Raw genomic sequence first — 27,323 nt, 5'->3', positions numbered from 1 at the left:
TTAATAGATATAAATATTTTTGGAAATGTCAATGGAAAAATGCATTGAGTTTTTTCTTCCGGCACCAAAAAAAACAGGAAGTGGGCGGGAACTGCGACGCTCTATGAGGAAGTGTTCATTTCCCCAACCAACCAGAGTGCAGTGGGCGTCGCTTGTAATGTTGTGTTAACGGGGCGGGGGTTGACGGACAGATCGGTGAACCAATGGGATCAGTCTCTCTGCGCCTCTATACACCCGCCCCTCTATACACGAAATCAGGAGCGTTGGTGCAGCCTATCTCCCCACCTACCTATAGACAGTTGTAGAATTATGTAATAAATACATCTATTCTAACAACAAAAATAGTCTCTTGTGTCTGTGACACCAAATCTTTTCAAATGGAGGTCTGTGGCCAAATACAGTAGCCTATGTATCAATATGGGTCCTTTACATGAAAATATTTGAGAACCGCCAATATGGATTTTGTAAGTACCGGTAAGTGATTACATTTGGGCCATTTGTGTATATGGGCAACCACATTCTTATGGTCAGATAGAGCAGAAATGTGGGTAAATAAACACAATAGTTTGCCAGAATACGTTTACCTTTGTCAATGCCACTCAGCCATTCACTGGCTGTCAGGGCAGGTTCTGTTCCTGCTGTCATGGGGTAGATATCCTCTTGGTATGTGTCTGACTATAAACAACAAACACACGCACGCACGCACCCACCCACCCACCCACCCACGCGCGCACACACACACACACACACACACACACACACACACACACACACACACACACACACACACACACACACACACACACACACACACACACACACACACACACACACACACACACACACACACACACACACACACACACACACGTTGAGATGCTTTGAAAATATCCTGTGTACATCACAATTCTCACATAATCTTATCTGCATTCAAAGCCTGCATTTATTAGTTCTATTTCAGCACTATTGTACTTTAGAAGGTTACATTAACTAGCTTAGTAGCTAAGTTTGTTAAATTGCATGTGGTATATTCCAGAAGGGATAAATAATCACAAGGAAAATAGAATAATCAATTTAATTCAATTCAGAATGCTTACTGACCCTCCTTGGTACAATCATTGAAATGGGCTCAATCAAGCCCTTGAGGGTGACCAGCTTGTAAAAGCGGAACACTTCACATGCTGCCACATCCAGCCCATGCTTTGGCATCACACCTGGCAGGAAAGAAAAAAGACGTAATGAAGAGTTTTTGTGGCATTTTATGCTTTAGATCAGATAAGTCAGTGTAAGTCAGTGTAATATAGAGAGAAACCAAGGACAGAGAAAGAGGAGAGAGACGTGCGTCATGCAGGTTGGATTTGAAGCCGGGTCCTCGCACTCATAAGGAGCAAATGGTCTGTGCATTAACTCCTGAGCTACCAGGCACACCCAGCATAAAGAAAACATAACAACATGGCATATCCATGGACTCATTGGGACAACATATAACCTGTTGATTAATTCATTCTCCCTCATAGGGTGAAAGGATGTGGCATTTACTGAAAAGAAAATCTTTCTGTAAGCATACATTAATCTTAAATCCAATTTAGTTTTGTGGAAAAAACATACCCATAAAACTACTTGTGAACATTATTCAAGTACAAGTGTCTCACTATTGTCTTAATTTGGAATTTGAAATAAAAAGGATGTCCACATCATCAACCTTTTTTCTTTAGATGGGTCTTTATCCTCACCCCCCTTTTCCCTAAGAGACGTCTATAGTAGTATCATGGCAGCCAGTTACTCCTGTGTGTCATTCCCCTTGACATGGAAATCCCCATAGACTGCTAATGAGGTGAGTATGATCACTCAGTTCACTACAGCTGATCTACAAACAACTTACCAAGTCCTTTCTGTGGGGCAGGGGACCTGAACTCCATCAGGTACTGCAGGTAGGGTTTCTCCGTCGTAATCTCAAAATAACGAATGTTGCCGTCCCCCTGCCAAGTCACCAGAGTTTGACATGTTTGATTTTTACCTGAGATCTCTTAAGTTTTCTATCATATTTTACTGACACTGACAAAAATCGATATCAACACATTATACCTAGGTACCAGCGTAGAATGATAAAATGAAATCCTGTATGTTTATTTATTTACATTGTAAATAAAAATCTCAGAAATGTCAAGAAAAGCCCCCATAAGTTACCTTCTATAATGTCAAATAAACAAATTAATAATAATGTACAAGTCAATGAACAAGTTCTAATGCGCGAGGTTAGATCTGCTACCTTCGCAGAATATTTGCTTATTATTTACAGAATGTTCCCCTACTGACATGATGCAGCATTGCGAGGGGCAGAACTTACCTTGCCTGCCAGGTACAACATGTGTGTGTCAGGATCATAAAATGGGAACAGCATTCCTGATAGGCCATCTATCTCCTCCTCAACAAGAGGCATGGATAAGTCCTCCTGGAGAAAGCAACACCACACACAAACCGTTTATACTACTGAAAACATTTGAGGAATATTCAACTCTGCAGAGGAACAGTCCAAAACACACCTGATCCCAAAGCGCAATCTGTCGCGTGTTCCAGCGAGACACCCCTGTGGTCAGCAGTCGCTTCACGTTGCCCATGAACACCACTCTGTTTACTCGGTGGTTCTTGCAGTTAGCTTGCTGGCAGGGCAGGAGACAAAGAGAGGATGACAGTTTAACCAAACCCTATATACTTTAGTTGACCGGGTATCCCAAGGGCTCTATACTAGGTCCACTAGTGTTTCCTTCAGTCTCTTTGCCGAAAATAGCAGTTATACAAGCTCACAACACATTGCAAAGCGCTGTGTTGTGAGCTTGTAGATCTGCTATTTTTGCCAAATGTTCACCCGCGAATAGAGAATCTAGGGTTTATTCATGTGGTTAATTGTGCGTATATTCGCCATGTGTGATCCATTCTAACTCAGTATTATTCTTTTCTCAGTGACAGGCCGTGCACAGAGAAGGTGGGAACAAGGTGGTTTTAAACCCAGGCAGTAATAAAGCAATGACTGCTCTAATCCATTCAACCACTAGAGGATCTCATAGAATGAGATCACTCTATTGTCAATTAATAAACATCAGAGAGGTCAGACAACATGGTCAGCCACAGTGCCTGTAGTTGTACTCTGTAGTTCAGTACCTTGCTCAAGGTATTGCTTGGTTAGACATTCTAATGGAACATTGACATGACACAGGATTTCAGATCTCACAGTGCGTCCCATGGTGTATGGATGGATACATTATCTTCAAATAGTTGTCGATGAAGGGCTGATCCCTCACCCTCTCACCTGGAGAACCTTTCCAGAGCGTGGCTCAATGACACGCAGCTTCTTATCTTTACAGCTGGTGGCCAGCAAGCTGCCATCTGTATTGAAGGACATGTTGAGGATGACGTCAGTGTGGCAGTCAATCATCTTCACTGGCTCGCCAATCTCCAGGTTCCAGATGAGAATCTGAAAGATTTAGAGTGGGTTGATTAATTGAGCTGTGTTATTAGATCCCATCGGAAGTTATTGCAGTAGATTTGGATATATTAACAAAAATGTTCTGTAGCAAACTAAGGCTTATGATATTGATATTTTGCTCAACAAGATAACCTTGTTATCTAATCTAGACGTCTTACACTTTTTGAACCACACAAGCAATTTATATACAAGTATAAAGAAAGCAGCTTTATAATTCATGATTGAGATAATAAAGGGGGAAATGTATGTAATAAAACTACATGTGTATCAATAGTTACTTAGTCTAATTGTCTGCATGAATTGAAAACCCTATGGTAAAAATAGTATTGTAAATCTGCAGAGGGAGGGAATCCATTGCCAAATTCAAACTGCATAACTGTATTGTTGCATTGAATGTCCCCATGAGCGCGGTTGTAGCTATATTGTTCTGATATGCATATATTTATATAGAGTCACTGGTGTGGTACACAGTAAAATCATTAACATGAACAAATAATGATTTGTTTACTGTTCACCTTGTAGTCGTAGCCAGCACTGAAGAGGATGCCACTGCTGGTGGGGTGCCACTCGATGAGACCCACACGCCGACTGTGACCGTACAGTTCCATCAATGCTTCTGTCATGTTCCGCCGCAGACCTCCTTCTGGCATTTCCCATATTCGTACCTGATATGCGCACGCACACACACACACACGCACACACACACACCCGCACACACGCGCACACACACACACACACACACACACACACACACACACACACACACACACACACACACACACACACACACACACACACACACACACACAGTATATATAGAGTATGTACAGTAGTCATTCCTTAGTATGATTTACAGATTCCATTTTTTATATAACTATAACTTTTTTTTCTTCTACCCACTTTGTTAAGTGGGATTTTGCAGATTAAATACAGCCATTAAATAGCTTTGTATAAATCCATTACATTAACAAATGGCATATAAACAATTACTTTTCAGAATGAATTCAGCACTTGCTATCAATGTGACACACAGCATTAGGATTAGGCTGGATTACAGATATGGGTGAAGTCTCTGTATTATTGGAGATTATCCTTCAACAAGTGAACATCAGGACATCAGGCTTTATTGCAGTTACTGGAGTCATGGAATCAGGTGTGGGTACAGAAATGAAAATCTAACTGGAAAATATCTAGTGATCTTATTAAATGTTGTATAAATGCATTTTCGTTTATAGTTTTGATTTTCTGGAGCTGGTGGTGCATTGCTCACTTAACCAATATTAGGGACTTATGCCATTTGCCATTTTGCAGCCCTTATAACTCTTAACGCAAGCACAGCAGCATGCACTGTTGGCAGATCCATGAACCATTGGCCCGCAGGCTATATTCTACACATAGGGCTATGACTAGACATTGGTTCTCAACCTCCACGGTTGAGAATGTCTCACAAATGATTGTAAATATTCATGAGTTCATAAATATACATTTTAATCTCCACTCAGGAGAATTTTACACCTACTATGATACAGACATTAATGAATGATGTTCGCCTTTTACCGAAGAATCTTCAGAGCAGGATGCTATGATGTTTTCAAAAAAGGGATTCCACTTGATGTCCAACACATTGCCTTGGTGGCCACACACTTTGGGGTGATGAGGGTCTATGCGGCCAGACTGGAAGAGAATTAAATACAAAATATTGTATAAATGTACCATTGCAGTCATTAGTATTCATTTAAAAGCTTCACTGGTGGTGCAGTGGTCTTTGTTCAGAACATTAAATACCTTTTTTTAAGATGTAAAAATTCAAAGGGTTTTATAAATCCAGACAAATGTTGACTGTGTATTGTTATTGTAATGACCCAAAATATCCACAGTGGGGCACTGGTCCATAAGACCATAACGTTTGGTTGAGACCTTTTACTATCAGTCATGTAGTCATGAATGTTTGATGTCTCCTTTGTCCTTTCAATCTGCTGACCTATTTCTTATTTCCTCTGAGATTTGGCTAAGAGCTCTAGGTCATCATGCAAAGGTGGATGTATGTTTTCCTCAGTGAACTCTAAATCTAGGAGCCAATCTATATCTAGACTTTCTAGACTTTATCTATATCTATAACTATATCTGTATATTTAATAAAGATGCACAAGTGTTTCTCTCCCTGCTGCTGCTCAAATTTGGAGAAGAAATATGTATCTTGTTGTATTCCATGTTATTAAAACAGTTGCAACTTCCTTAGCAATTGATCATGCAGAGACAGCTTTGTACTGCTGCAGACAAACAGAGCCCGGTCATTGTCCTATGATGTCATCTGGCAACTACTACACAACAACAATGTCACAAGCTGTGACACTTTACTGTAAAACAGGGTTGGAACACTGCCGCTTATCACACATGGCGCTCGCACACACGCACGCACGGATACACACACACGCACGCACGCACGCACACACACGCACACACACACACACACACACACACACACACACACACACACACACACACACACACACACACACACACACACACACACACACACACACACACACACACACACACACACACACACACACACACACACACACACACACACACACACACACACACACACACACACACACATTTAGCCATAGTGCTTTCTTGGGTTTAATCCTTTTAGCAGACCTTTTTTTATAAACTGTTAATAAAGTATGCAATGAATCAAACCGCACGTGTGTGTGTGCGTGCGTTCACACCTCACACACACACACACACACACACTCACACTCACACTCTCACTCTCACTCTCACACACACACACACACACACACACACACACACACACACACACACACACACACACACACACACACACACACACACACACACACACACACACACACACACACACGTATTCTATGCTTTACTGTCTGCCACAATGTTTAGCTATACTGAATGGAATCAGGCTTCATTGTCTTTCTACACAGAATTGCAATCCAGAATTGCAATCCCAGTGACACACAGATGTGCTGGTCAAGGATCTCCTGTTCAAGCTCTATGACTGTGGTCTTCAACGTTTTTCAGTTACTGAGAGAGAGATGAAGCAGGGACCCCCACTACATATTGCATTGTATAAAATTGTGGTACAGATGAACCTTTTTCATAGATTTCATAGATAGCTTCATAGACTTGTGTAGCGTTGTGTTGGATTAATGTTTTTGAGTATTTTCAGACAGTTAACCACTTAAACCCTCAATACTTGTACATGGTCTGCTGTTTTTTCTTCCTACCTACACCACACCTCTTTGCCATAAACAGGCGATCTCACATGAGCTTGCAAGCTCATGTGAGATCGACTGTTTTTGGCTTAAGTTCTCCCCACAATATAGGGATGCTTGGGTTGAAGTGGTTGATGTAAAAAAAAATATCCATATCACATAAAGATGTGATTCTGAGTAGTAACTCTGAGGACCCCCTAGGGTCCCGGAACCCCTGTTGAAGACCCCTGCTCTATGATTGCAACAAAGAATGGAGTGGCCAACTGAAAGGGAGTGGCCAAGGTGTCAAACGCATCCAAGTTCAACACATGACGTGACATGTCATATGCCAGCCAATGTACAATGTCATATTGATTGATGAATTGACAGAATATAGACTTGTTGTGCATAGTAAAGATTTAGCATTTAAGTTCAATTAAATATTTAATGTATTAGTATTTATGACTGTTTTTGTAGAGGCCTTACTAACTTGACAAGTCTGTCGATGCTAATCACATGCTGATTCATGCAGCTAAATATAAGCAGTGTACCGTGCATGAATATTTTCTGTGACAGCTTCTCCCCAGCGCTTGTTTTTAATTCAATACAATGAGATGAATATGCTGAGTCATGCTAATTGATATTCTGAATTGATATTCTGCTGCTGTCACGTGGTATTGGTGTACGTGTACCGCACACTGCTGCTGCCACTTCATGTGCACGTCTGCTCTGTCTGATGTGTTCATGCAATGTGATCTGGTCAGTGTCAATGGATGGGCATTCAGACAAAAAATTTGTGCATTATAGAATACAGGAAAGAAAGAAAGAAGTGTGAAAGTAATACAGATGTTATGAAGAGCATCATGTGATGGAAATAACTCCTAAGCTCTGCCTGTCTGGCTAAAAACTCAATTCAATTTAAATTCAAAGGAATAAATAAAAAGGTGTTTCTAACCTGCAGGGTGTTTCTGTGCGAGTCTAAGTGCCAGCTGGCACTAACAGTAGTCTTTCCCCTTGGTGCCCACATCCCAGGGGTACCATATGGCTGTCTCACTAGCTGTCAATGCAATATGTCTACTATTCGTCTACCTCACTGCTCATTAACCTGAACCACCAATATTATATTTTTTTCTATTGGGACCAGAGCAGCTCATAATGATGTGAGTACCTCATAAATAGTTCTCTGTAACACTTCCTCTGAAGCCCATGTCTACTGAATAAATACATTATAAGCTAACACACTCAAAATGTGGTAAAAGGTCAAGTATTATAATGCTTCATAATTTCTTGACACTCACAGACATTGTTTTTGGCCAGGACCATTATAGAGTATTATTATTATTGTTTTTGAACAGGTCCCTCATAAAAGAGATCTTGTATCTTTTTTTGTTTTTCATGTGTCTATATGAGGTTGATAGAACTTCATTAAGCCCCCTGGTGGTGTTTTTATGGTGTTTTATGTCTTCTCTGACTATTTTGAGTTTCTACCTGGAGGCTGAAACCTTGAGGGTCAAACGTGCCAATAGAAAAACATCCCTTTAGTGACATAGTAAAAATGTACCCTCCCCCTCATTATCATAACACAACAGGTGTGGGCATGAGGAGGAGGAGGGACTAGGACAGGTGGGTGGTGCTTAGGTGGTGGAGGAGGTGCTAAGGTGAGAACCAGGTATACTTAATGAACTGGAGGCGTGTCCACATAAAAACATAATTTTAACAATTTCTGTACACTTTTTTGAAAACAATCTTCCTCCTAGTATAACCATAATACCTGATGATTATGTTTTAGGGGGGGAAGAAATCACTGAAAATCACGGCACCCCGTCTTTAAGTATTCCTATGATGTGTTCCTTAATAATAATAGTGCCTTATAACAGTTATTATAATGCATTATACAAAATATTATAATGCATTATAACTATGAGAATTATAATACACTATGTTCTTGGCCAAAAGAAAAAGTCTGTGAATGACCAATCATTTTGAAGATTTAGAAGCCATCAAATATCTATTACATTTCTAGACAAGGTGCAACAAAGAGCCAAAGCATGCTCTCTCTCAAGTTTACATCACAGGTGGTCTAAGCAGTGCTCTACAATGGCGCTACTGTAGACAATGTGACATTATGAATTGGAAGCAATTCATAATGTCTAAAAACACAACTAGTTACCGTACTGTTCGCTATCTAAAACCAGGATTAAAGTCTCATTTAGATTTAAATATACATACATGAAATATAGCAGTCATGAATGAAGAATACATTGCTTAAGTTAACACTGTCAGGACCTTGATGTTTGTCTGCCATAAACAGTTGCTGTCACCCAGACTGTCTGACTCTGCATGCTAGTTGCATGCTCATTAGCTTAGTGGAACCGAGAGGAAATGCATCCTTAAGTAGTCTCTAGTTGCTGAGAAATTGATCCAGTTATGGATCCTCGATGGCGTTAAGTGTTGTAATAGAGCATGGAAAACAAAATAGAGGCAATCAGTGGCAGTATTCTGGGGAGATTTGTGTGACAGTATTATGGTCAAATCCGTAAATTATCTTAGATTTGACACTGATTATCAAGGATTAAGCCTAAGGGCTTATTTCGCAGCTGAGCATTAGATTTCTGTTGGGTTGATACTTGCTAAGACATTTGCGCATACAGTCAAATTGAATACCGATGAGGTCATAATGAGTTGGAGTGTGCCGGGATCCCTTAAGATGCATGATCGATTTCAGCACAGACATAATTCAGAGTCACACGGAAGCAGTGGAACGGACACTGTGAGACATCGGAACGTAATGGCGGGATGCAGCCGTGGAGTGTGTTTGTGAATACTTTCTTGGAATACTTGCTGAGACACGTTTTTAATGACCTTTCTCCCCCTAATTAATGGAGTTGGGACAACAGATGTTCAGGAGACGGAGAACCACAACTTTACTCCGCCCTAAACCCAAATCATTGGGCGCTACTTATAACCTTCCCAAACCACCCAGAAGCCTCCATGCTTTTCGCATCCCTCTACCCCGTTCACCTCCAATATTGTGTGTTCTCTCTCTCTCTCTCTCTCTCTCTCTCTCTCTCTCTCTCTCTCTCTCTCTCTCTCTCTCTCTCTCTCTCTCTCTCTCTCTCTCTCTCTCTCTCTCTCTCTCTCTCTCTCTCTCTCTCTCCCCCCTGGGTCCCCCCCCCTCCCTCAGGTTCCGTGCTGGAGGGTCACCCTCCATGAAAGATATGATGATGATGCAATTGACCTCCACGCCAAAGGCTCCTGTGTCAGCAACACCTCCCGGAACCTACATCCCCTCCCGTTATCTATGCATCATCTATTTCAATAAATGACCTTAACCATTCCCAATGGTGTGGTTCTTGACTCGTGAATTGTGTAGTTTAGTTTCACCTTATGTTAAACCTTTGTTCAACGATGACCCCAGTGTCGCCAAAAAGAGAGCGGGGCTAGAGCAAGTTAAGACCATGCTCCATGGTGCAAAGTTCCGCAGTTAAAATAGGGCCCTTAGTCTTATTCGATTATATCCACCATGAGTTAACTGAGAGGACAAAAGCCATTCTTTCTTCACGAGAAAGGACTGCACAGTAACTCTGATAGTGTTTATCTCATAGATAATTGTATAGAACAGACATTTCCATTCATAGCCATGCTGTTTCCAGGTCAAACATAGAAGATGAATTAATTCATCAATCAATCTATGGGGGCCTTGCCCTCGTGACATATTTGTTCAATGTGAGGATGTTTTGGTTGTTGTATCAATAGCAATTAGAGTCATCGGGTCCTCCAGCAAAGTCGATGACTATGAACACAAAAGTAGAGTGCTTATGACCCATCAATTCTTATGATGTATCAAACATTTTCTTGCATATACAGTATCTGGTAACTGGTGATATATTCATATATATTTTCTGCCATCCAAACAGTGCTATATATAGCCACGTGCAGAATAAACAGTATTTTAATTTTAGTGTGGGTGTCCTACCTATCCTACTAACAGCTGTTCTAAGTCAAATCTGTAACACACCCGCACTGGTTGCTGTTCAGTTTTTATTTGTTAAACTTGGTTTAACAACTATGAATCAGCTGTAAAAAGCTTTAAGTTGAATTGCACAGGCTCTCTTTCCAAATGGTTTTGGAAAACAAATTCAACACAGACCAGACTAATGAGCCATACATAGAGCAGGGGTCTTCATCTGGAGGTTGGGGACCCCAAGGGGGTCTTCAGAGTTACTACAGACACTGTGTAGTGCCTCAGTAAACTAGGATCACAGGTAAACCAAGAACCTAGCATTCTGTACAATGAAACTATAGGATGCCAGGTAAACAATCTGTCTAAATAACACGCTATCTAAATTAAATGTAAAACTTTGCATAAGTCTGCATCTGCATAAGTCTGGTCGTCAAGGCTAGGTTAAGTGCAGGCTAGGTCAAGTGTACACTATTATGCTTTGTGGATATACCTTAGCAGCTCACATAGCTGTGATCTCCTTAGTGCAGAGAGCTCCCTGTCTTGTGAACACTGCTGTCTGATAATAATTTAGTTTGATTGCATTTGGCCGTGGTGCTTTTGAAGTACGGCACCTTGGCAGAGTCTCTCTTAAAGGCAAATTTCACCTTGAAACACTTCTGGGGTAATTTTCATGTCTACTGTGACCTTTGTCTGCTCCCCAGACAGTTTTTAAGTTTCTAGATTCAATATTTACATAATTATGTGATATCCATTTTTTTATCATTTGACCCTCCTATATAAGCCCATTTAACTTCTCCATGTTAGACTGATAGAAAAACACACATAAATAAACACAAATATAAAATATCAACAAATAGTTTGACTAAATATAAAACTGCCTCTCCTCAATCTAAAGGCTGTTTTCACTTTTGTCTAACAAGAGGGAAAAGTGCATTCTAATGGAATTCTCACTGTTCCAAAAGTCAGAGGCCCCAAATGCTATATTGCTTGATGCCTGTTTTCTCTTTAATCCGCAGAACAATGAAGGTTTAATCGCTAGATCAAAGAAACAAAGAACACCCACACAATGTCTGCTTCACTTGTGATTAAAATATGTTTTATTAACAAGAACAATGTTTTGGTGCAAGGGTCTTCACCCTGTGATCATAAACCTGATAACCTGTAGTATTTTATTCACAAGTGAAGAAGATTTGTGGGAGGGCTTTGTTTTTTTGTTGTCTACCCATGGTCTTCTCCTGCATAACCGCCTACCAACACACAGTTGTGCAAAAGGCTTTACTCTGTATTATGTAAATCTAACCAAGTGATTATTCTGCACCTGAGGAAATATAAAAGCTTTGTAATGAAAGCGTGGGCCAAGCATGTCTTATGAGTTATTCCTAAGAGTTGAAGTGGTTACCTGAGATGCAGGTACAACGATGAAAGACCCCCCACCAGAACTCTCGGTGACAATGGCCAAGTACTTGGTGTTGACGGCACAGAAGTGGTTGTCATGGACGTTCTTGGTGATGGGGATGCCGTCAAAGCAGTGCTCCCGGTTGGCGACCTTCCCATATACATTTCGAAACTTGGAGCTTCGGTAGGTCGGACGCCATGACATCTGAGAGAAAAATAGCAGGGGGAAAAATGTTAGGCTCATTGAAACAGACTATGTAAAACACTGAAGCACTAACCTAGTGATATTTTCTTGCTTACTGAACTGTTTTTGCTGTTATATTTACTATGACTATTGTATATGCTGTGATATACATCAAACATTGATATAATTGATGGGGATTTCAATCAAATGCATCCTAACTAACCATCTTAGTGTTCATAGTGTTATTAATGTATATGTAGATGACATCCCAGGTTTTCTGGTCTGTTTTCAGTGTACAGCTACAGTTCAGTTACAGTACAAGACAATATACTGTAAGCAGACAGGCTACAAACAAGCAGGTTGAAATGGCCAAACAGATACTATAAAGGGGGGGAAAAGCATCTCTGCTTCATTTCCAACAGTGACAATGACAGAGAGACAGGAAAGGTGGGAGAGAGAGAGGGGACGACAGGCAGCAATGAGCCTCAGGTTGGACTCAAATCTGGGCCAGCTGCATGAAGGACTTTAAAGCCTCGTGCTATTACCAGGCGAGCTACCGAGGTGCCCTGAACAAAATAGATTTATTCTGTGAGAGTGACATCTCATTTCTATTAGTAATGGTAGAAAGAGGATGATATGCACAGGTGGTAAAATATATTGCTGATACCAGTTATAATTCTCATCACCCAGACCCATATTCACAGGGAGGCCTGTAACACTGTTGTACATGATAAGAATTCAATGTAAATGTTATTTTTATAGTGGCAAATCACAACAAGTGGTCTCAAGAAGTGTCTACCAATATGGAAAATCACATCCAATTAGTCATGGGAGTGAGACTTCTGATCTGTTTTGACACCATTACATGTTAAGTCAAATCAAATGCTTAATCTTTCAAGTAGAGAATACAAAGTTAAAGCAGTTCCTTTCAATTAACTATCACAGGCTGGGCTAATCCCACCAAAACTTTACACTTTATGACAAATCACACATCAAATTAAGTCCTGTTCTTAGCCTTTCTCTTTCATTCTGAATGAGTTAGCACCCATGCCGCACAACGGAGAGAAGTGGCAAACTGGTGAGATCAAAACTCAGTATGACTCAAGCAGCTACTTTTTATCGTCACACCACCACAAGAATGTATTGATAGAATTCTTGCTTTGTTGTGCGAGTTAGCTATTAGAGGGAGCCAAATGCAATCAGCCAAAGAACTGGATGTTAAAGACATGAACTGCAATTTTCCCACAGTTATTCCTCTTTAAGTGTTTTTGTCTTTCTTACAATACTGATGGATGGTTTCAATTTGGAGAGTATTAATGTACATAGTATATATTTTTTTATATAATTCTTTAAGACCACCAAGAGACTATATCAGTTTCCCCAAACAGCGATGGAAATAGAAGATTTATGACTGTTGTCAGATCAGTGGCAAGTTGACTAGATGACATCATCAGCCATTCCTCTATTCAGTATTGTTCTGAGTCCTGGAAACAGAGCTGGTGGCAGTGGTGTGTGCATGCAAATAGAAACATCCCCAAACCCCCATGCTGCCATTGTCACCCTCATTCTAGCCTCAAACCACACTAGAAAGACAGCATATTTATTGTCAGTCGGGCAGAAACCTTTTTTCTGTGCCGATTTCAGCGGGACGTTAAATTAATGTCCCACTGTTTTATGCTTTGTCGTATGACAGTGTCATGCGAAACTGATGATGTATCAGTGGCTCTGCTTCTGTACCTTCCAGTAACACCATTTTCAAGAGCTAGCAAATTACACACAGTACAGTATGCTTCTACTCTCGATAAAACACACTGTGTTTCATGCATTATGTAGAGTGGTAAACATTCACCCATATACATGTCTCTTCATCCTTCCTGAATTAAAAGCTAGATTGGTCTGAAGCCATGTGTCCATGCGCAGCATAATGGCATCTTGTTAAAGAATTAATGCAGAACAGAAGACCAGCAGAGAGTAGCCTGAGGGACGGTTAGCGAGAGGGAGAGAGACTTGCTTGCTTTGAGCTCTCTTTACAAGGATGCCCATTCATTGATCACTGCCGTAAGGGAAGAAGGGCATACGTGTGTGTGTGTGTGTGTGTGTGTGTGTGTGTGTGTGTGTGTGTGTGTGTGTGTGTGTGCGCGTGTGCGTGTGCGTGTGCGTGTGCGTGTGCGTGTGCGTGTGCGTGTGCGTGTGCATGTGCATGTGTGTGTGTGTGTGTGTGTGTGTGGTTTGTGTGTGCACGCATGTGATGACTCTTTTCCTCCCACAAACTTCTTGCACATATGCGTACATGGAGGCAGTTACTCTCATACACGCACATGCACGCGCACACGCACACGCACACGCACACACACACACACACACGCACACGCACACGCACACGCACACGCACACACGCACACGCACACACACACACACAGCACAGTGAGGAAACAACTTTGTATCCATCAGAAAATGTCACAAGACTCTGCTACTGAGATCACTCCCTGTGTTGATAAAACAGTGCAAGGTCTTTGCAAGCTCTGGTGCCATGTTTTAGTAACAGAAATGATCCTTGTGATAGAGAAGAAATGTTACAGTTGCCTTGTCTGTCTTTGGCATTTCACTGCCTGCAACATTGCTACCAGCACCTCTAACCTATCTCTGTAACATGCTTTCTAAAGTTCTCCTGATGAGCTGATGTAAAGTCTCATCTTACCGTACTGGTGTGTATCTGTACAGTAGCACTCTTGCGGTGGCCTCATATGGCAATCACCCACCCTCCCTCCTACGACAGCCACCAGAAAGTCCTCTGTCTTCCTTCCTTCAAATTCAGGCTGACGGCCTGCGTCCGCTCTCGCTCCCTCTGGCCGTCTTTCTCTCCCCTCCCCCTTACAGTCACTTCCCACCCTCTCCTCCTCCTACTAATGCTGATGACTCTCGAAAGTACACACCCCCCCCCCCCCACCCACCCACCCCTCTCCCGTCCAGTCACTCGAACTCTCATCCCTCCAGCTCTCTCTTGATCTCTCTATCCCCAGATGTATCATCTCTGGATCAGCAGCCATTCTGCCTTCTCGCTCTCCCACTCGTTGCCTCTTAGAATCACAGGCAACCTGGACGTCTTTGGACCCTCCCCAGAAGCAGCCTGAGGCGCTCCACTCATTTTCTCCTTCTTCCTATGACTACATTATTTACATTATTTAAAGAGTGGACAACCTATGGCTTAGCATTGACAATTTTTTAAGCAATTTCTGCTTTGTGAAATAGAGTGGAAAGACATACAAATACATAGGCTGTTTATTTGATTACTACAATTTAATTAGTAATTTTCTATGGATCAATGCATTTGTTATATGGTAAATTGTTTCACCCTTACACACAATAATTTGACATGAATGAAAGTATGTTGTTGCGATTTGAGGAACTTATGCTGCAGAACAACACAGCTATAAACAATGCTGGTTTAGCTTCATAGCCAGGAACACTGACAAAATAGTGTCGGGAGGTAACGCAAAAACCCAATGATATCCTGTCTCAGGGTTTAAAGAATTGATTGGCTTAGAGATAGTTATATTAATTACTCCCTGTCTCATCATTTGCCACTCTCACAACCCAACTTCTGGAAGCTCTCTCACACGTGAAGCCCTAGCCGACCCCTTTGTCTCAGACAGTGGTTGCCATGACCTAGGGTCACGGTTTGGATGCTGAGGCAGATGCTGTGGTAAGAAATTATATCCCCTGATGATCCTGTGCTGTTTGCAGGATGTGTGTGTAACCCTGGGGGACTCGTGGAGAGGCTTACGTTGGCGTGCACACGTGTGTGTGTGTGTGTGTGTGTGTGTGTTGGCGCGTATGTGTGTTGCCGTGTGTGTGTGTGTGTGTGTGTGTGTGTGTGTGTGTGTGTGTGTGTGTGTGTGTGTGTGTGTGTGTGTGTGTGTGTGTGTGTGTGTGTGTGTGTGTGTGTGTGTGTGTGTGTGTGTGTGTGTGTGTGTGTGTGTTATGAATGTTATCTTTTTTCATGCCATAGTTTCATGCAGTTTGTCCATAATGGCAGCTGTTTATTGTACATGTATTGTATTGTCTGTCTGTGTGTTTATGAATGTGTTAGACAGTATACATACTACAGTAGCTGAAGGGCAGAACACTCCAGAGAGTAAATTGCATTTGCGGTGTTTTCCACATTCCTACAAGGCACTACCGCTCTATTGTACTCTCTCTATTCCAACCATCTTAAAGCAATGGATCTTTGTGTCTGAGTTACTCATTGAAGGACAAAAGCTGAAGAAAAGCTTCAAACAATAGTCTACTGCTAACTTAAAAAAGGCATACATTCATGAGTAAATATCTTCCTTAACCACAGCTGTAGTCAATGCACATCCACTCCGTCTTCACAGAACACTGTGACAGTAACCAGAAGATGACAGATTCCATGCCCATGAAAACCCAGTGAAAAACTCCCAATTCACATCAATGGGTATAACTGTTCCAACCACCATTTTCTCACTGCTGTTGCCAGCTGAGGAAGTGGAGCCATCAGAAATCACATACAAAGGACAAGAAAGAAAAAAGGAAAACCACAGGATTGCTGCAGTTCTTGTCACTCTTCCTGCAGACATGAGGCTTTGTCAAGACACTAAGAGCTGTGTTCTGCCTCTTCCTCTCCTTGCAGGGTTCACCATACAGTCATTGATGGTGGCATCTAATCTCAGCAGGGAGTAAATATTACAGAAACAAAGACAGCCTGGTGGCTCTTTTCACCAGCGCAACTTTTGACATGGCCTGGCATTGACTCTCACAGGAAGTGTCATACAGTATGTTGGCAGTCAATTCCGGAAGATTCTTTGATATGCCCATGGCAACATCTTACGGGATAATTGCTGCTATAGAGGGTTCATGGGCTTCATGGAGTCTTGGGCTATTTGTGCACTTCAGAGTGTTTGTGTATTGCATCGTCCCTTTTATGATGCTGCATTTTGTTAACTAAATGTTAAAACTCTACCAGTCATAATAATCCTTTAATTATGATAGAAAAATATAATGATACAGATATTGAGAAAAGCCACTGCTCCCCGACATGTGAACTGTGACTCTATATGTGCCCATAACACACAATATTCACCTATTATTTGGCTTAATCTCACCCACATTTATCGTAATCTTACTTAAGGTTTACTTAGACCATTCTAAGTAGCCTATATCAAAAAGAGGGAAAAAAGGAAGAAGATCTTAACCTAAAGTCCTGAAGTAATTTCACGTTAGGAGAATATTTTGAGAGTTTAATTTATAAATATGATTTGAACGTATACTTTAATTTCTTTGATAAAGTCATAGTGGGTCAGAGTAATCTTCTTCAACCCATTTTTAACTTCCTAAGGCTCAACTTAGTGAAGTGGAATAGAATGTTATGCAACTGAGCCCCAGTGTGAGTGTCTCTATTTGTGTGTGTGCATGTGCATGTGCATTTGCGTGTGTGTGCGTGCAATAGTAGGATGATATTTAGCAGTAATGACAGGAGATGCAGAGGCCTATACTAATGGCAGCTCTCAGGAAAGAGAGCTGAGCCTCGAGCTAGCCCTCCCCATCAGGCAGTGTTGGTGCACAGAGAACACTACCCAAGGTTAGATCACATGGACCTCTGGAGTGCACTTATCAGGGTACCACAGATGAGTGGGTGGGTTTCAAGAGTACAGGCATCATCTATCCGCACAAACCCTCTCAAGAGACAAGGTAGGCTGATTATTGGAGTGCTATGTGTGTTGTAAGTAACAAGGTATGCCATTATATTTTCAGAGGCTTCTAAAAGAGTACAGTACAGTGTGCACAGTAAATATTATAATGTATAATATTATAGTGTGTCGATTCTTTCTAGGCATCTGTTTGAATATCAGTAATAGCTGAAGATTTTAGTTCCATTGTAAAAGACAGCTACTATAAATGTACACTACAGACGTACAGAGCCAGTAACAAGAGTATAGCATGACCTTCTGCCATTCCCATGTGTTATGACATCCCTCTGGGCAGTTGTTACATTTTAGAAAGTTGTAAATGTGGTACTGTGCCCAAGGAACAGGCACAGGAGATGAAGGAGCACTTTCTTCAGAGTATTGGTGGGGAAGGCACTCAACCACAGGAATGCAGGGCCGGCCGCTGCTATAAGCAATATAGTATATATATTTATTTTATTTTATGTACCTTAAAATCATGACCTCAGCTTTTCCTTCGTTAAAATATTAAAAACTTTACGCCATCCAGGCATTGATGTCACTGAGACACTCCAGCAGTGGCTGATATAATTGAGAGTAGTCTACATAAAAATGGAAGGAAATGCCATATTTTTCATAATTGACCCTAATGGCAGGAGATAGAGAGAGAAGACACTCGGCCCCATAATTGAGCCTTGGGGGACTCCACATGGAAGGGACGCAGAAGGCGATTTAATAGCTGACCAAGAACCTTCTCTCAGACACAAACAACCTGAACCAATCTAGTAGTTCCCTTTATAGTGTACCACACAGTGCTTGAGGCATGAGATGAGGATGCTATATGGCCTATTGTCAAAGGTAGCTATAAGATCTAAAAGCATAAGAAACATTTGAGGTGATGGTTTTAAGCTATAAACAAAGGAAAACACAATCAACCAAAGTACACATAACCAAGGAAAGGTAACTTAACAAATGATACATCCATAACAAATGATAAATCAGTACTTACTCAAATAATGCAAAAACTGAACATAAACTAAACTGCATGCCTCTCACCCACTGACAGAAGTGGCTGCGTTTCTAAGGCCCTACTGCAATTGGGTGCAGGTGGTGCTAATTGCAATCAGTGCAGGTGTGTAGGGTAAATTAACAGTCCAGAGCTCCTCCAACCTAGTACTGAGCAGGAAAAGATTGTCTACAATATTTATGGTAGTGATGATGATTCTGTATGTTGTGTCGCGTTGTTTTGTGTGTTTATTTAATGGACCCTATTGGAAGAATAGCTGATACCCAGTAGCAACTAACAGGAACGCTATCAACAAATTAACTAATAGAGAAAAGGGGCGCTCAACACAGCACATATCTCTGCCAGGCCAGGTGGCCTACCCAGGGATGTATGCAAGTTGTAGGTTGCATTTTGCCTTCACTTCAAAACACACTTGAGGTCTGGTTTGTGTATTTTATGTAACTAATGCAATAACAACTAAAGTTCATAATCTCCGTCTCCCAGCCTTTAAAAGCACCGTGGTGGTGGCATCATGGAATGATTAATCATGTTTCAGTTGTGATTCCCCCTTCCAAGGTGAAGATTGTTACAGTATAGCATCTTTGCCAAAACTGACAAGATACACTCAGATGTTACGCAACAAAGCCATCAAGAAAATCAGACCCGTTTCATATTTAAAATGTTTGACCAACAGCCAGCTCTTACCCAGTTTCCTTTCAGTCAATCTATAAATCCACTAAAAGCTTTGTATAAAAAGTTCACATTTACTGCTTACTCCTATCTCTCTGTGTAATGCCTCATTAGGTGTGTGTGTGTGTGTGTGTGTGTGTGTGTGTGTGTGTGTGGGGGGGGGGGGGGGGGAGCAAACAAATTGGATGAAGCTCCAAGCTTTGAAGGTCAATATAACAGGGATCCTGTATGCCAGACATTCTTGCTTGTCTGTTTCAAAGATCAGACAGACAGACTGAACATGGTGTCTCTGCATGTCGTGAGTGTTAATTCATCATTTAACACTCATGATATTGCATTTACGTACAGTAAGTCTATCTCTGTTTATGTCTCTCTCGGAAGGACGGAAAGCTGAAAGCAGATGCAGACACAGGATGGATCCAAGCTTAAGACCATCTGCCTGTGCATGTTGCCAGAAGACCACTCCCTTAGACAGAGACCATCTGACCGTTGGAATCAAGATTACAGAGAATGCTTTGGACATTCCACTATCACAAGCTCCTACTCTAATTTAACTCAAATAAATCACAACCTAATTGTTTATTATTAGTTAGTACAAATTTATCCCCCATATTATATCAGTATACACACACACATGCGCGCCCACATGCACACACACACACGCGCACACACACACACACACACACACACACACACACAGACTACATATATATATATATATATATATATATATATATATATATATATATATATATATGTATGTATGTATATATGTATATATATATAGGCTATATATACAGTATATTATATATACATACGTATACATACAGGAGTACGTATGTATATATTATTTGTACATACTCATACGCATACATACAGGATTACGTATGGAGAGAGAGAGAGAGAGAGAGAGAGAGAGAGAGAGAGAGAGAGAGAGAGAGAGAGAGAGAGAGAGAGTGAGTCACAATGGTTTCTATGTTTTATTAGTATGCAGAAATTGAGCCACACTGGGCTTTTTGTGTTGAATAAAATGTATACACTAAAATAGAATACTACAAGTGCACTTTTCTTTTTTATCTGTGTGTTGCTCAGTGCACAGTGATACTCATCCTCAAAAAAGCTGTGGGCGGACCACAGACAGTAGTACCCAGAATATAAGCAAGACACAGTCAAAAATGGGTGTAGGAGTGTCAGTCTATTACAATTGGCAGAATATAAATAAGGCACAATTATAATTGACAAACTGTGAAAGAGAAACAGATTGTTGTAATTGTCGCACCCCTATCTGCTACTGAGGGTAGGCAGAGGAAGTCCAGATGTTCCTCTTTAATGAATGGAGAAAGATGCCAAATGGAGTTTTCTACCAAGGTAAGCCGGTTCAACCATAAACTGTTGTATTGCCAGGAGTAAATGGCCTCAGGTTGTTTCCATAGACGTGGACAGCATGAAAAGGGCTATGTCAAAACTGCTGATGGTAAGGTTTAAAACCTGCCCAGTGAGGGGAATGCTGAGATGATAGAGATGGTGCTGACGCACGTACGCGCACGTACGCACGCACGTATGCACGCACGCACGCGCACACACACACACACACACACACACACACACACACACACACACACACACACACACACACACACACACACACACACACACACACACACACACACACACACACACACACACACACACACATACATACACACATACACACACACACGTATGAATATCAGATGTGTTGCAGCAGGGAAGTGCAATACCGCTCCTATTGTATCAAGTCTCTCAGCTTTCTATTTCAATAAAGAAACAATACAAAGACAAACTGTTCCCCAACAATGTCTCTTTGGAGAAAATGTATCTGCTCTATGTGTGAGCTTGTGAAACTACATTTGAGATGACAGTATTCCCATGTGTGGGTAAAGGTTAATGCGATGTGAATTTGACCTAATTCAATGATTCCAGTTAGATCGCCCAAGGGGAAACAAACCACATGGCTAATGCTAATGTTTTCTTCTTTGTTTTGCCATGTGTCTGAATCCGTTCATTTCATATTTAGCATACTTTATTTTTCAGAATTGATTACTGATTGTACTATTGGTATATCATAAATATATGCTGTCGTAGGACAGCTAAGCTATGGTGGCGTAGACAGCAATGGGTTGGTCGTAAATTATTCATTCATGCGCATGTTTCCAGTCTGCTACATTGATCTGCTATTTGCCAGTCTGTCAACTGGCTCCTACTACTGCATTGGGCAGACCTTCTGTGTCCCAGTTTCAATAGATAGTTATGATGAAATACAGCCCTCTTTTCACTATCCTCTGTGGAGGTAAACGTTTAATCTGGGCTGTCATTCCATAAGGGATTCTCTATTGGCACCCACTGTCCCTACTGGATATCTATTCATTTCTGTATTATCTGCAATGTCCTAGTTTCTGTGTTTCCCAGTTTTAGAAGTTTACACAGTGTTTTGGACAGGCTAGACAATGACCCTGATGATCGGAGGGACATATGTTAGTGTTAATATTGATCCATGGTGACAGATACACTCAGTAACTCTCTGCATAATCACTTCATATGCCACTTCATATACCTCCTTGTGTTGAAAGGTTGCCATTTCAATAATTGTTTACGGCATGGCGCCAAAGGGGCCTAGATGTGTAGAACAGGGTTTGTCAATATCTCTGTATGTCCACAAAAAAAGTAGACAACAGACAACCATTAGGCAACATTATCAACGTAAGCACACCAAACACTGATGTTAGCACTGATTGTTTAAGATATAAGCATGACAGTGTAGCCCAAAGTAAAAAGATGAAGGAAAGCAATTCTCCCACTACAGTAAGACTTTAATTTTTTTAAATCAAATTACATTTTAAGATGTACGCTATTAGTGTAGTTTTCATAGAGTTATAATCTAGAGGACGGACTCGCTGCACCCCGCCCACCCACTAATTTCAATGAAAGTTTCTATGCGAATTAGTGTCCTTTACGTCTACGTCACAAATCACCTCTAGCCCATTGGTCAAGCCATGGAACGTAACGGCACAACGAGACAGAGCTGGCCGTTGATGCTACAAGATGGGGCAAGGATTAATTCAAGCAATTCCTTATTCCTTTGTCCAAACACGTATCCCCAGTTTGTAATTTAACCCTGGACACCAGGCGAGGTGATCTGTGAATTAAAATGTGTAGAGTGGAGATCGGGACCAGTGTTTGTGATACCAGGTAGATAACTGTCTGAAAGCCTTTTCAATTGCACACCATTATCCTGCCTTCTTTTAAATTTAGCTAACATTACCCAAGACTTGACATAAAGCTACAGTAATTAGCAATGACTGAAAACTCTTTTGACAGCAATTGAACCCAAAGTATATCAATCAGACACTTGTCCTATAAGGAAATGTTAAATGTTCTTGCCAATTGGTAGAACTATTGTATGTTCATGTGTTTTCTCTGTATGAAGGCCAACCTCTGGAGCTGCAACATTGATGCAGAGAACTGGGAGGATAAAGCTGCCGACAGGGAAAGGTGGAGGCACCAAGTTGTTACCCAAGGCATTGAGACTTTCGAACAGGCAAGAGCGGCATCAATCCAAGACAAGGGAGACCACAGGAAACGTGGACCTCTCACCTCAACACAGGACAAAACTCCCTGCAGTATCTGTGGAAGAATGTGTGTCCCAGGGATAGGGCTACACCACGCTAAGAGGAAATAACTGCCTGTCTTCTCATCTGTCGGATCGACGGGGACTCCACCACTATCCTACTGTATCCTCGTTTGACTCGTTCTGTTAGAAGAGACCCAAGCTGTGAAACTGTGTCACTGTCAGCATTATAGCAATGTTGCGCAGCATTTCTGGCTAGCAGTCTCTTCAACAGAAAACACCTCTAGCAGCTGTTTTGTAGGCAGTTTGATTTGGGTATCTATAATTCTTAAACTAATAGAGATCTTACAGTGCATAGTACTGTAATAACCATTCTTTTGTTTTGAGGGAAACTGCATCATTTTAAAACACAAGCTCCATATGGAAAGGGAAGTGCTTCCTTCATTTCACTGTCCAACTGAAAGGGCAGAATCATCTTATGTCAAATATCTGGGTAGAAATTAATTCAGCGATAGCTGTTTGGTATTGTTTTTGTGACCCATTTGTTAATGCTGTTGTGGTGCTGTTAGGTTACATTAAACATAGCAAGTGCAGTGATTGTATCACTTTTTTCTCTTTTATTCCTTCCATCATCATTCATCCGTGACTCCTATTTAACTTTCCTCCTGTTTTACATTTGTTCTAAAACTCAGTTGTGTAGCCTTTCCTCAGCATATTCTCGCAAATTCCTTCCCTATCTCAGTTCTTTATTTAGAACCTCTACCGTTCCATTACATTCCATCCCATTCCTTTCCATTCAATGTCTTCCCAAGGTCATGAATCCTCTCAGTAAATATGTGTCAACCAAAAGACAGCAGCATGGCCAAGAAGCACTGGGCTGGAATGCAAGCCCAGCTGCCTCTCAGCTGCCCACTCCTTGCTTTCTCTTTGTTCAAATCATCTCTGCTCTTCCCTTCTGATAAACAATAACACATAGGGAAACTGCATGGGTCTTTTACGCAACGATGTGGTATTCTGAGTATTTGCCTGAACGAGCAGTGGGGGATTTCTCTAAAGTCCATTTTCTTCACTTTAATACAGAGTTAAAATAACAGTCAAAACATGTCTAATCTCCATATCAAAGAGCCAACATGGGATAAATACAGGGTTATATACAGTAGTGGTTTATTTTGCCACAGCTATGTATCATACAAAAGGTTGAGATGTTCTTCTAATGAGACATGACAAGGGCATGTGTTACTAAGTCCAGAACAAAAAGTCCAATCACATGGACAGTTGGCACAGTATGTTAACTTTTCTTTAAAGGAATTCTGGCATTACTGACTAATCATTTGTAAGATAAAAAATAAACTGGAATAATGCTTCAAAAAGACTAACGGATATTCTTCTCAGCAATAATTCCATGGCTGTAAAGTTTGTGTTGCCCATAACCAGAGTGCCATGAATTATATTGCTTAATAACGTGCAAAACATCTTTGTTCTTCTCTGATGTTCTTGCACTGTTCATTTTACCACACAGACAGGCCCCCACTGTGCCACCACAGAGAAGCCGATTGGAACCCAGATGGTTGACATCAATAGAAATCTCCTTATAAATGTGATAAAACAAAATCTGTGTCTGGCCAATTAAATACTGAAGTTTACAAGCAAATTATTCTTTGAAATTGATATTAGCCAAATCAATTGGCCATGTTCTCTTTTTGTAGGACTATGACTAATTGGCAGAAAACGTGGCACAGAGACATCCTACAAGTGGATACTACTTTTTATTAACCGCTGACGTTTAGACCTGGAAAGCCTATACGTTGCTACACCTTTCAATCCGGGAAAGCCTTTTAGTTGGGCAGAAACTTTGTATCTCCAAGTTTCAAATGTGTATGTTTTTTCCCCGTAAATTAAAACCCTACTTCGTCATACAAGAGTGTCCCACAAAAGTAGGGAAAATATCCGATCTACAAGCACACAACGCCTCGCATCGCGAGGCGTTGTGTGCTTGTATAGATCGAGCATTTTCACTATTTAAAATCGTTTTTAAAATAATAGTAAAAAGGATCAGGTTTGTTTTCCACCAACTATATATAGCAACATGATTTGAAAATAATAATAATTTAAACCAAAAATATAATTTTTTTCAGAAAACGGTTAGGATTTAGGCATTTGTAGAATCGGCCTCGTCTTAATGGGTTATGACAGACTGCTTTGACTAAATGCTGTGATGCACAACTCAACCATCTGGTGATGACCAGGCGACGTACCAAGGGCATGTTACCCTCCTACCTGCAGGATATGTTCCAGCCCTAGCCCAGCCTAAACCCACTTCGATCAGCAAACTATCTGTGCCTACCACACACCCTGGCCAAGGCTTCAAGTGACCTAGAATCTTCTCCTTCCTGCATGACTCCCAAGCTGTGGAAAGACCTCCCTCCATCAGGCAGAACTGCATACTCACTCCCCGTCTTCCACCGCAATCTGTCCTATCTGTACTTCTGTTATTCACATGTCTATTGTTTACTTGTTCACAGATGCTATGGATGTTATTTAGATAGATTTATGCTGTTTTATTGTCCTCAGATGCCAATGTGATTTAGATAGATGCTAGGTTTGATGTGGTGCTTGGTGCTACTTTGACTAAATACTCGATCATGTACTCCAGTGATTCCCAACCTGTGGGTCGGGACACCCAGGGGGGTCCCCACATGATTTTCCTTTTTTTGGGGGGGGGGGGGGGGGGGCATATTACTTTTTAATACCTAAAAAGAAAGAAAATAAAAAGACCATTAGGTCTACTGCATCAAAAGTAATCAACACACTATACTATAAAAACTGGTCAAACATTGGCCAAATTGTCAAATAATATATAAGAAAGAGGCAAACATTGTGAAAATAACCGATCTACAAGCCCACAACGCCTCGCAACGCTGTGCTATTTTCACAATATTTATCTGTGGAACCGAGTCAAACAAAATTGAACGCCTCAACTCCTACATTCCAAGTGCTTATCAGGGTGGGGGGTCCCCAGTTCAAATCTGATTATGTTGGGGGGTCTCAGCCTGAAAAGGTTGAAAATCACTGATGTACTCTGTTGTTGGTTTACGAGGGTTCATGCCACTTACTCCGTACTTGCACTTTGTCAGTCACTCTGGAGAGAGTGTCTGCTAAATGTCTAAATTGTAACTGTAAATCCAGCAGAATGCTGACAAAGCATGCAGCACTATGATGTCTCAAAGCTGGCACTTTCACCATATACTCTCTATAAGAGGCTTATGTGTTTACGGATTACATAACCTCATAATGGACAATCAATATAGTCAAGTAAAGTACATGTGGGCTGCCTCCGATAGCAGCTTATATATACTGTATATAGTATACTGTATATACTATATATATATATATATATATATATATATATATATATATATATATATATATATATATATATATACTGTATACTGTATATATCAGTGGTTCTCACATGATTTTTGGGGGGTCCCCAGATGACAGTAAAGTGACTTTTTTTTAATACCTTATTAAAAAAGACCATTAAAAAAGGCCTCAAAAGTAATCAACAAACTATACTATAAAAACTGGTCAAACATTGGCCACATTTTCAAAATAAGAAAGAGGCAAACATTTTGAAAATAGCTGATCTGCAAGCTCACAAAGCCTCGCAACTTATTTATCTGTGGAACCGACTCAAACTAAACATAATGCCTCATACAATTCCAAGTGCTTGTCAGGGTGTGGAGGTCCCCAGTTCAAATATAATGATTTTGGGGGGTTGCGGCCTGAAAAGGTCGCACTGGCACTGAGAATCACTGGCATATAACTGATTCTGAAAGCCTTTTCAATTGCACAGGGAAGGCATGTCATTATTAATAGACTGTCTTGTTTTGATAGAGAATCTGAGAATCTGGGATTTCTAGAATATAGGACTTATGTAGGATCTAGATAAATATAAACACATTTTGCTCCTGAAATGAAATTAGAAATAAAGAATAACGTACAAGCTGCATTGCAGATACAATAATGGCATTTTCAAACAGTTCCAAACACTATCATAATCTTCTCTCAGT

At 40.9% G+C, this 27,323-nt stretch overlaps 1 protein-coding gene across 2 annotated transcripts in view; it reads right to left on the bottom strand.

Moving 5' to 3' along the window:
• The window catches only part of coro2ba (coronin, actin binding protein, 2Ba), a 47,254-nt gene that overhangs the window by 4,321 nt on the left and 15,610 nt on the right, over positions 1–27,323 (bottom strand). The window contains exons 1-10 of one of the 2 annotated variants that reach the window (XM_080426107.1): positions 14,962–15,092; positions 12,084–12,284; positions 5,042–5,158; positions 4,000–4,149; positions 3,308–3,472; positions 2,544–2,660; positions 2,348–2,452; positions 1,883–1,979; positions 1,102–1,214; positions 585–675 (exon numbers count right to left, since the gene is read on the bottom strand). In XM_080426107.1, coding sequence (XP_080282233.1) covers positions 585–675; positions 1,102–1,214; positions 1,883–1,979; positions 2,348–2,452; positions 2,544–2,660; positions 3,308–3,472; positions 4,000–4,149; positions 5,042–5,158; positions 12,084–12,284 — 1,156 coding nt within the window. In that variant the 5' untranslated portion in view covers positions 14,962–15,092. Of the gene's footprint in view, positions 1–584; positions 676–1,101; positions 1,215–1,882; positions 1,980–2,347; positions 2,453–2,543; positions 2,661–3,307; positions 3,473–3,999; positions 4,150–5,041; positions 5,159–12,083; positions 12,285–14,961; positions 15,093–27,323 lie in introns of those variants that run through there. The other variant, XM_080426106.1, reaches the window with a different exon arrangement.

This window comes from Gymnoscopelus braueri (genome assembly GCF_963280865.1).
Source record: "Gymnoscopelus braueri genome assembly, chromosome: 1".
Taxonomy (NCBI): Eukaryota; Metazoa; Chordata; class Actinopteri; order Myctophiformes; family Myctophidae; genus Gymnoscopelus; species Gymnoscopelus braueri.
This window is presented reverse-complemented; position numbering and strand designations above follow the sequence as displayed.